This window comes from Nicrophorus vespilloides, unplaced genomic scaffold, assembly GCF_001412225.1.
Source record: "Nicrophorus vespilloides isolate i.1.1-1 unplaced genomic scaffold, Nicve_v1.0, whole genome shotgun sequence".
In the NCBI taxonomy this organism is placed as follows: domain Eukaryota; kingdom Metazoa; phylum Arthropoda; class Insecta; order Coleoptera; family Silphidae; genus Nicrophorus; species Nicrophorus vespilloides.
In genome coordinates this window covers 30,884-41,803 of record NW_017097608.1, presented here as the reverse complement: position 1 = coordinate 41,803, position 10,920 = coordinate 30,884, and the positions used below count along the sequence as shown (strand labels likewise).

Here is a 10,920-nt window from a genome sequence, read left to right as displayed (position 1 = left end):
ATAGAGAGAGAAGTAGTGTGCCGTGAATTGCTATTAATATAACAATAACAAATGAGTCATGCGGAGAGCACCAAGAGTTACCGGTGAGGATGTCGTCGTGTTCTCGTCATCGCTGTGCTCGAGATGGAGTTGCGTCTGGCTCTGCTGCTGCTGCCTCCTCATCTTCCTTCAGATCTTCTCGCTGCCGTTTCTCATTCACCTTTCCACGGCACTCTTTGTGTATGCTAGAAGACGTCCGGCGTCGCGACGCGCACCATTTTGACTGCTAACAGCTGTTCGATAACGCCGGGACGGCGGCTCTCGGCGTCGCGACGTCCGCCATTACCGCGACCGACGCATCGTGGAAATCGACCTCCTATCCTCTCTCACCCCACCTCCCTCACCGTAAACACCACTTGCGAAAGTTACGTAACACAACAAGAAATCGGTGCGGTGCGGCTCGCCTCGCTCCGCTTTTTGTAGCGCACTGAGCGAACAATTGCCGTCCGACTAAAACAAAAATATAATAATAATAACAATCACCATCAAGTCGAGGAAGAAAAAGCGCGAGGCGATGCGCGATTGGTCCGCCGCAGTTGTTTTCTTATCACAGCGCACCTTGAATATTTCAAAAAATTTCGGTCCTAAAACACATATCTTCTTAGTGTTAAATATTTCTTTTAATGGATGTCGCTATCAAAAAAAAATACTCGTTCCAGATGACGCAAATGCAAGAAAAAGCAGTCACACATATCATATCACAAGAATAGTTTCCAACAATTTATTCTCACGTTTTCAAACAACAATTCTTGATGTTGATGATGACGAACAATGTAATTCGTCATGCAGAACTGGAGTTAATTTATGAAATAATATAGAATAATTGATTAATCACGCCAATTGGAGCGCTTGATTCCCAGAAACCTCTAGCAAGTTAATGATCAATTAATCAATTTGCATAATGCTCGATCTTCTAATTATTGCAATTATCTTAATTATTGGTTAGATGAGTTACCAATTTGCTGAGAAACAAATGAAGTGAGTTATGTGTATTAATTTTATTGTATAATAAAATCTTTGTTGCAATAAGACGTATTTTTCAAATATTTGTAATTTTCTTTGTAATAGTTGGTTGCATTGAGGAACAGATGTTTTTCATCATGTTGTCGTTGGTAATTGTGTTGTTATTAGGTGAAGAGTTTTTTTTGAATGAAAGGTAGTGTGAATTTGTGATGATCATTGGTTCAATATGAGCAGCAAATTGAAGAGATACGAGAAGATCGAGTTCTTGGGTGAAGGTCAATTCGCTACAGTATATAAAGCACGCGATGTGAAGACGGAGGCTATCGTCGCCGTGAAGAAGATCAAGTTGGGAAGCAGAGTGGATGCTCAGGATGGGATCAACAGAACTGCCCTGAGGGAGATCAAGATCCTGCAGGAGCTGGACCACAAGAATCTGATGGGACTGCTGGACGTGTTCGGACACATGTCCAATGTGTCTCTGGTCTTTGATTTCATGGACACAGATTTGGAAGTGATCATCAAGGATAACACAATCATCTTGACGACCGCGAACATCAAGTCGTACATCATACAGACCCTGCAGGGGCTCGAATACCTGCACATGAATTGGATCCTGCACAGGGATCTGAAACCGAACAATCTGCTGGTGAATTCGAATGGTGTGCTGAAGATTGGTGATTTCGGTTTAGCTAAATTGTATGGATCACCTAATAGGCTGAACACTCATCAGGTGGTGACCAGGTGGTACAGGGCTCCGGAGCTTCTGTTCGGTGCAAAGCAGTACAGTGTTTGCATAGACATGTGGGCTGTTGGCTGTATTTTAGCTGAACTGCTGCTTAGGCTACCATTCTTACCAGGCGAATCAGATTTAGATCAATTGACTAGGATATTTCAGGTGTTTGGCAATCCTACAGAGGAGAACTGGCCTGGCTTGAAGATGCTCAGTGACTATATTGAATTCAAGCCGTTTGCGCCTGTGCCCCTCAAGCATATCTTCACTGCAGCTGGTGATGATCTTCTCGATGTTATATCAGGTTTGCTAGTTCTTAATCCTTTGGAGAGGACCAACTGCACGGAGACCTTGCAGAAGTCATTCTTCAGTAACAAACCTGCACCCACTTATGGACCAAAACTACCACTACCTCAGAACATCAGGAAACTCAAGGATCTGGAGAAACCCTCGTTGAAACGCAAACTGTTGGAGAGCGCGGAAGGAGGGACTTTATCAAAAAGATTACTGTTTTAAGTTCATGTTTTTTTCCTTTTTGTAATAAATGTAAATTTTTCATTAATCTTTTTGATATTATACACAAAAGAAAATTAAATATAAGATTCTCAATACAAACTGATGACATGTTGTTTGGCTCTTTCTTAGTGGGTACATTTTTAATACGAAAAACGTTTTTTTAGTACATAAAACTTTGCACATTTAATTTAATAATCGAACGCGTATTCGAAATAGGATTGATCGAAGCTATGTATCCTAACGTAACCGTCCTCACCGCCTGAGCTGTAACTTTTACCGTCTGGATGGAAGGCCACGCTGTTGATAGGACCGAAATGTCCCTTGACCTTTCCGAATTCCTCCTCGAAGACCATATGGAAGAATCTGGAGTCGAACTTTCCTACGCGCGCTGAAGTAGTCGTTACATCCATAGCATCTTGACCACCACCCAATACTACATGTTCCAAAATTGGTGAGATAGCAGCAGAGTTTACTGGACGCTCGGTTTTGTAGGTTTTCAAACATTGCAAATCATCAGAATCAAACAACTTGGCGGTGTGATCCTTGGACGCTGTGATGAACATGGATCCGTTCCCAGACATTTGCATATCGTTAATCAAATGAGTGTGTTTCTTGGTCGAGTTCAGTTTCTTTCCCATCTAAAAGAAAAGTGGTGAAACCACAATGAAATAAATTTCAAAAGCAATTTCGTTTAAACTTACTTTAAGATCCCATTGAATAATTTCTCCATTTTCATGACCAGTCAGGAGAGTTTCATCCAGAGCTCCCCACAGCAAAGAGGACACTCTAGGTCCGTTAATGGGGATCCTCAGGATTGGTTCAGCACTGCCCAAACTATCGTCCACTATCCTCGTATCAACGATGAACATTTCGCACATGTGTTTCAAAGCTTTGTCAGTACAGTAAGCTGCCATATTAGCGGAGTAACTGAAGTTGCATGTCCTCACCGAGGAGTTTGTGCTGATGCTAGCAATCTCCTTGCCGGTCTGACAATCCCACAACTTCAGACTGTTGTCTCCTGCTCCGGACATGAACTTGGACGTCATCCAGTCAACGTCGATGCACCAGATAGCACCTTGATGGCCATTGAAAGTGCCCAGCCTCTCACCATTCAAAGAGTACCAAACGTTGGGTTTGTTGCCTTTCGATGCAGAGAACAGAAGATCACCTTCCCTGTTGTACTTGATTTGAGTGATAGCACGTTCGTGCCCATGCAACATAATCGGTTTCTGTAAACAACAAACAGTCAGTATGTATGGCGAAGATGCCCAATATGTTTTTAGGTTAAGATTTCTCTGAAACGTTTTCACGAGCGATTTAAACAATAAGAAACGTGCACATATCAACAGTCTTATAATACGCAAATAATACATACCATGATTGCTTTGTAATATACTATTTCTCTCTGTAAATAGGTAAAAACATAAACACTTTTCAGCTACGGCCAATGAGGCTGTCAAACAAAACTGACAGCGTTAAAAAGAGATTGACTGAAAGACAGGTTACTCCATCTTTGTGGAAAACATACAATTAATCCCTTACTTTTTTTCATGAAGTTAGCTGCAAACGTATTATTGGTTCATTTATAACTAAATTTAAATAAGTTACTTAACTTCATTTAATTAATTACTCATATTAACTGGATATTGCAAAGTTGATGATAGAACGAAACGTAGTGTTAAATTTGTTTTATTGGAACGAAAGTCGTACACAATGGAAATAAAATCTGCTGTTTGTTTTTCCTTATTCTCTCTTTCTATAACAATAAAGTGAATGTGTTTTCTTTTTTGTAATAGAATAATAATGCCTAGGCACACGAAGTGAAACAATTAAATTAATAATAAGTAAAAGTAATAACATAGAACAAATAAAATGTTCCATTCGTTAGCTTCATTTCACCCTCACAATCATCATCAACATTCTTGGTATATAGAGGAATTTTGTCACAATCTGTAATCACAGAAGTTATAGTCTGCTCATAAAGTGAAAACAAAATGAAAAAAAAAATCTTACTGGTATTAAAATTTATAAACACAAAAAAAAGAACATTGTAAATAACATTAGCTAGAAATAACACCTTTGTACTGCCGTTCTTTTCCCTTTTTTTTCTCTCTCTCTCTCTTCTCTTAATGAAATGTTTAAAAAGTAAAATTATAGTGTTGTAGATCCAATTCGCTTTTTCTTTTGTTCGTTCAGGGTAGAAAATTATAAAATAAAATTATTCCATCCATCCGTTGACACAAATTCCATAAATAATTTTCTCATTTACATATCATTATTAATATTCTTTTTTTTATATATTATATATAATAGATATCACAAAGTTGTGTCAAATATAATAACTATAAATAAATGAAAAATCATTAAGTATCTAATTCTTTCCTTCTCTCTCTCTCTGTCTTTCCTCTTATTACATCTCTTTCCATTTCTTATTATTCGATGATTACACCGCGAAAATATTTGGTATAATTTTCATTTATGATTGCAATAACAGGCACAATAAAGTAACTAATGTCTAAAATACAGGCTGCTCTCTCGTCTCGACTCATCATCATCAACATCATCACTCTGAATTTCTTCATATTCATCACCTGCTTTTGCTTATATTTCTTTCTGTAGCTACACACTCTCTTCCTACACTAATATATTCAATCTGATAGTTAATCCAGTTCCTAAGCCGTAGCGCATTAATTAAAGCCGTAGTAGAGTAGCAGCTACCAAACACACCTGGAAAGTATTAATTATGAAATTGAATATATCTGTCCATCCTATCTTCCGTCCCCCCTTCCTTTCACATAATCATCATCCATTGTTTTTTTTTTCTAAATTGGGGGGATATCCTTATCACAATACTGAACAGAGTTTGTGCTGAGAAATTATAAAATTATTAAAATATCTATGTATATATATAAAAAAAAAAGAAGAAAGAAACAAAATAAATGAACATTCACACGAAACGAAACTTTCCCTCGCAAGAGATCAAAAAAATAATAATAATATAATAGTAGTAGTAATAGTAATAATAATAGTAGGCCCCCACTTGACTTGTGTGTGTGTGTGTTCCATCAAAAGATCGCTCTCAGACAAAAGTGGTACGCGCTCAGTGTTATATATTGCTAGATGAATTCAGTTATACGTTTTAAAAATTAAACAAATATCAAACAAACAAAAGTAATAATAATAATAATAAGTAGCAATTAAAATAAAGAGAAACAAACGGAGAATTGTTTTCGTAAACATTCGGGGGATAATTAGTGATGATTAAAACTTGGTAATTACAAAATACTATACAAACAATCTGTCCATTATGGCATTCGCACAGACAATTCTATTATTGTGATATGTCAGCAGAGTATTCTATCTCACACGGCCTCATTGCTGCTGGCTGCTCCCACGTTATTCTCCGTCGCCGCATTTGCGGTGGTTGTTATCATCTCATCGACTGCTGATGGTGGTGATGATGCTGCTGCTGCTGCTACTACTACTGTCGACCCCCCCGTCACTTCTTCCATTATCACTTCGGATCTGAAAAGCAATCAATCATTAGGTATTTGATTTGTTTTTCGTTTCTTAGATGAAATATGCACTCACGGGTTTTGTTCAATTACCACCGTGCCCCCCAATTCTCCATCGACTTGAGAAACTTCAATAAAATTTACGGAATTATTCTCCACTAATTGTTCACCGTCGATGCTCTCCACGGACAGATCGCCCTCGACGCGCGGAGGTGTTGACGTCGCTACCTTCGGACTGCCGTTCGTATTAAATTGCACGCTCTCAAAGTCAGCATCGAAAGCTGAGCTAAAGTCCGCCCAGCCCGTTGCGTTACTCACGTCCGTGATGGTCGAATACCATGGATTCTCAGAGTTAAAGGACGCAGCTTCACTAGGTCTGTTCGACGAATTCCAAGCTGAAATATACTTGGCTTAATTCTTAACATTAGTAATGTGTGTGTGACGATGACTCACGTTCGACTTCCATGAGAGGATCATCGCCTCGCGGACTACCCTCGTCGTCGCTGTCGCTGTTCCGATCGACGTCCTTCTCGATAACGGTCTGGAAGGTGTGCTCTTTGTCTTCAAAGATCTGATCCTCGGCGTCGTCCAACGTGTTGATGTTTTGCGCGCAGACCTGCTTGAAGAGTTCGTGCTGATGGACCAAATCTCCTTCTGACAAGTCAAAGTTCATGACCGATCTAAATTTGATGCTAAACAGAAGTATTTAACTCATCACAGGATACGAGAGAACATCGCCAAACTTACTTTAACGTGTCGTCGCCGTCCTTGAATTCATCATCACTGTACCCGTATGTATCGCAGAAATTGGAGTTGAGCTGCTGCATCTGGTACTCGTTGAAATTCTGAATAGGAATAAATAGGATATAAGTTAAACATCGGGTAATTACATTTCGGACGCTGTACATTTACTTGTTCTCCGATTTCCGATTGTGGGAATGGAATTTCGCTGTAATCGCTGCTTTCGTCATTGGACACGTGCGGATTTAGTCCAGCCTAAAAGCAACAAATGCATTTTACAAATTCACTGCAATCAAATGAAAATATATTTACCAGCCACGACTCCTGTTTCTTATTGGTCTCTGTCAGAGGACCTTCCTTGAACGTCTGCAGTTTTTCGACAAGCTCGGGTAAGTTATCCTTGAGCACGGAAGTCAAAGGACCTTCCGTGCACAGATTGACTACATTATTAGCAATATTAATTAAGTGGCCCATGTAACCTTGCCTCACTCCTTTGTTTTGAGTTCTAAAAAAATAAATAAAACATAAGTTACATCTAAATTCTCAGTTTTTCTCAACAATTAAATTACTCACTGTCTATTTTCATTTTCGTTCCACGCATCCAGAATTCTATCTACTAATTTACAGTCTACCAATAACTGCAACAGAAAAGAACGATGGTTAATTACATGCGACTGATTTTCGATCAATATTAAATATTCTTACGTGTTTAGATAAGGCAACGTTATCGCCCTGCTCAGTGGGCAAAGGCGAATTAAGGGCGGCTGCGATGCACGCTTGAACTTGAGCGTGTAAGAAGTTGTTCCAGGGGAAGGCGAAGAACAGATCTAGGAGAACATTCATTGTTCCTAGCGACACGAGCTCCTGAGCGATCTCTGGACCGCCGCAGCCGATGACGACAGCCAACAATTTAATGATCTGGAGTCTGGTGTTGCCTAGGGGCGGCTTCAGTTCACCAAATGTAGTCACTATAGGGTCTCTCTAAAAAAAACACATACCACATGAAGAAACAGCAACGAAAAAAAAAATGCGTTTTCAATACCTTTGGAGGGTCGAGTAGTAATTTATGGAAATCCTTCAGTCGTTTCAAGATCACTCTCGTCGTGCTCTCGACAACTTGTCTATCACAATCCCCATCACTGAGATCCTGGTAATTCTCATCATAGGCATTTGCGAATTCATACTTTGGAATGCTAGAAATTATTCACATTTTATAAATAAATTGATTTAAAAAAAAAAATAATCACAATCCGAAAAACTTACCTAGATTTATTGGCGTCTAATAACTCTAATATAATTTGTATACCAGAGACAATACCGGATTCGCTCTTTTCCTCACCGAGAATAACATCCAATAGCAAATCAACTGTTTCTGGCCTAAACATATTATTAGTTTATCAATTTTAATTTAATAATTTATTTCATTTTTCAACAAACTTACATCTCGAGCGTGTTCAACAGCAAATCCGGATCGTTCGTCTCCGTCGAATGGCGCTGATTATCACGGGCCAACTGATGGAAATCGCACAGCAATTGAGCGACGTTATGATGTTTGTCACTGTCCTCATTAGGACGAAGCAAACCGATCAATGACTGAATCATCTTCTGATCATCCAAATACTATAAAAATCAGCGTTACAAAAAGATGAGAAGAGATTGAAAGAAAAATACTCACGCCCAAGATATTCTGTCGCAATTGCACACCGCCAACCTGGGACATCAGTTTGAGCGTAAAGTCCATGATCGCTGAGGTGCCGATGTGCTTCAGCAGCAAAGACACAAAGTTCTCCTTGGCTTTGAGGAAGTCCAGGACCTGCAGACAAGTCAGCTGGTATGAAAGCCAATTCTGCAAATGAAACGGTAGACGTAAATTACGTAAACAGACAAAACAAAAAAAAACATTCGACTATACCTGCTCAGGTCTTTTCGCGATCAGAACAGCCATGATCTTGCTGAAAAATGAAGACAGCAGTGGATTTAGGGGCTCATCGCTGTCCAGGAACGAGTACAACTTGTTCAGCAGAGCTTTATCGCCGGCAAGTCGCTCGTTGAGTGGCGGGATATCGCAGGTCAACAGTTCGCAGGCGATGTTTGGATACTTGAAGCGATTCAGCTCGTCCGTCTCGCCGCTGGGTTCGGTGGTCGTCAGTGTCACCAGCTCCTCCAGAATCTCCGGTTTTATTAAACTGCACAAAAAAAAAATAAATAAAAATCACAATCAGCAATTCGATTGCATCCAAATCCTATACTCACAAATTTATTAGCGCCTTATTTTGCACCTTGCATTCGTTCAGGATACCATCTTCATCCATAAGTTTCTTGAGTGTAATATTCTAAAAAATTGTTCATAGTTTATATAATAAATCTATTACTAACTAAAAGATATGTCATTAAACATAATAATAAATAGATTTAGACAAATGTTCTATTATATTACTAAAGCAAAAATGAATTAATAAAATGTAATACAAATAAATTCTCAATAACTAAGTGCTTCAATTGAATCAATCATGATTGTTAATTAATACAATTACGATAGCCAAAAATCATCTATTTATAGAAATGACTGCAATGTGCAGTTGATTCAATACCTTTTATTAATTTTTTTATGTGAAATTGAAAAGCTTCTGAATTAATAAATACAATGATATATGAATAAAGCGTCTAGATTTAATACAATCATATTATGTGATTAGCTGATTGTTAGGATCTGCGATGAGTGTTTAGAGAAGACGATGGGAGGGTTGTTTTCTAGTAATGGAATGGAACTAACCTCTTTGAACAGCTTCGTCTCGATCTGGCCAGTGTTGTTGTACTTCCAATACATGTTTCGGTTGTGTAGTTTTTAAGGCTGCAAAGTAAATCAGTGGGTGAGACACAATTTGGACAGGTGGTGATGATGGTGTATTAGCATTTGCAACAACAATTTGCAAGATTCAGTGACTTGATCAATTGACTGTGATGATGACAGTTGTACTTTCTAAATTGACATTTCCATCGTGAAAATCGTCGTGCGGAACGGAACGGGTGCCGGTGTGGAAAACCGAACCTTTCCGTTAGGGAAAGGAGCAGTGGGGGAGGAAGCAAGTTTTTTTTACAGTGCTGTCGTTTGGGGGGAAATTTCTGAGGAAAAAAGGGGGACAAGCGAAGCGAAAAACAGACAGTGAATCTTACAAACGTGTAATTACACAATAGAGGACGATCAAGCAACCATTGGCGTGTGGGAATAACTCACCTTATTTGTAAAATGTATAAATTTATATGTGTATGTATATATATATAAGTGTGGTTATATATATATATATGTGTGTGGGGTGTAGAATTAATTAAAAACAAAACAAAAAAGGGGGGCAAACAATTAAAAAGGTCGTTGGGTTAGGTTCATTTGAAATGACCCCACTTGGATAATAATAATAAAACAGTCGTGGTTGTTGGGTGATGCTGCTGGTCGTTGCGGATCACTAGCATTAAATTGCATATCACATGGAATCACAATCAATCAATCAATCACTGGGGGGTGTTATAACGATGATATGATGATGGGGACGCGCACGGCCACTCACTCACTCACTGCGTTACAAGGAAGGACCAACACTCCACTCCGGTGAACACGAAAATACTCGAAATTGTTGTATCAAGCGGACAGATTGACAACAGCAGCAGCAGCGACCACCATTATTCTTCCTTCCCATAATGCACTTGTTGAATACACACGCACCACTCGCTCCCTCTCTCTCTCGCACTCACAAACATCACCCTGTGACAGATCGACGGCGCCAAATTCAAAATTCATCCCTTTCTTCCCCCAAAATTATTAACTAATTATTACAACTATCGACATTATTGATGTCACTGAAACCATTTAGTTCTGTAAATTAAGAACATACATTAGTAACTTTATTTCTTCTTCGATTCAATTAATTTATGACTGAAAAAAACACTAACTTATAAAGGAACTATAAATATTTGTCGAACCGAAATTAATTTCGTTCCGGTTTACGGTTACGTTCCAAGTAAATGTTTACCGTTCCAGATTAGGTTTCGGTTGAAATTATAATCGAAAAAAAAGCAATTTAAAATCGAGTCCAATATCAAAATTTTGATTTAATTCTATTTACCAAATTCCATTCTTACTATTGTTCAACACTATTGTGACTAGTTCAACACATTCACTCTGTAATGTTTCTTCAGTCATGTTAACAGTAATATCCTTTTTTAGTCACTTTCATTTGAGTTTGTTCTAATGTTAGATTTGTGCTTGCCCTTTCTTCTTCAAATTTTCTCTTTTTAGTCGGTGGTCGATTGATGAAGATTAAAGCTTTATTTATATTCATGATTAAGCGTTTGGCGTTTGATGGTTTTGTTTATTATGTATTTGTTTATTTTAAAAAAGAAGTATTCAAAGAGACTTCATCA

General features: G+C 38.5%; 3 protein-coding genes across 6 annotated transcripts; 1 reads left to right on the top strand and 2 right to left on the bottom strand.

Moving 5' to 3' along the window:
- The first annotated feature begins 1,154 nt into the window (after window positions 1-1,154).
- On the top strand, window positions 1,155-2,360 carry LOC108560556 (cyclin-dependent kinase 7). The gene has a single exon (XM_017918161.1). The coding sequence runs from the start codon at window positions 1,229-1,231 to the stop codon at window positions 2,246-2,248; it is 1,020 nt and encodes a 339-aa protein (XP_017773650.1). The 5' UTR covers window positions 1,155-1,228; the 3' UTR covers window positions 2,249-2,360.
- A 1-nt stretch (window position 2,361) lies between these two features.
- Window positions 2,362-3,749, bottom strand: LOC108560558 (eukaryotic translation initiation factor 3 subunit I). Its single transcript, XM_017918162.1, has 3 exons — window positions 3,624-3,749; window positions 2,950-3,477; window positions 2,362-2,886 (listed from the first exon to the last, which is right to left on the bottom strand). Exons 1-3 carry the CDS (start codon window positions 3,624-3,626, stop codon window positions 2,437-2,439), a joined length of 981 nt encoding a protein of 326 aa, XP_017773651.1. The 5' UTR covers window positions 3,627-3,749; the 3' UTR covers window positions 2,362-2,436.
- Window positions 3,750-4,580: 831 nt separating this feature from the next.
- LOC108560555 (serine/threonine-protein phosphatase 6 regulatory subunit 3-like) lies at window positions 4,581-9,781 on the bottom strand. Of its 4 annotated transcripts, none has more exons than XM_017918157.1 (16): window positions 9,740-9,781; window positions 9,278-9,355; window positions 8,758-8,837; window positions 8,417-8,690; window positions 8,180-8,350; window positions 7,946-8,124; window positions 7,768-7,881; window positions 7,547-7,697; window positions 7,210-7,485; window positions 7,078-7,142; window positions 6,817-7,009; window positions 6,670-6,759; window positions 6,511-6,608; window positions 6,217-6,455; window positions 5,840-6,158; window positions 4,581-5,773 (listed from the first exon to the last, which is right to left on the bottom strand). In XM_017918157.1, the coding sequence occupies exons 2-16, from the start codon at window positions 9,329-9,331 to the stop codon at window positions 5,611-5,613; spliced, it is 2,466 nt and encodes an 821-aa protein (XP_017773646.1). In that variant the 5' UTR covers window positions 9,332-9,355; window positions 9,740-9,781; the 3' UTR covers window positions 4,581-5,610. The 4 variants fall into 4 exon arrangements, with proteins under 4 accessions (XP_017773646.1, XP_017773649.1, XP_017773648.1 ...); XM_017918160.1 differs by having other exon boundaries at window positions 6,217-6,443; XM_017918159.1 differs by having other exon boundaries at window positions 6,676-6,759.
- Between the last annotated feature and the right edge of the window lie 1,139 nt (window positions 9,782-10,920).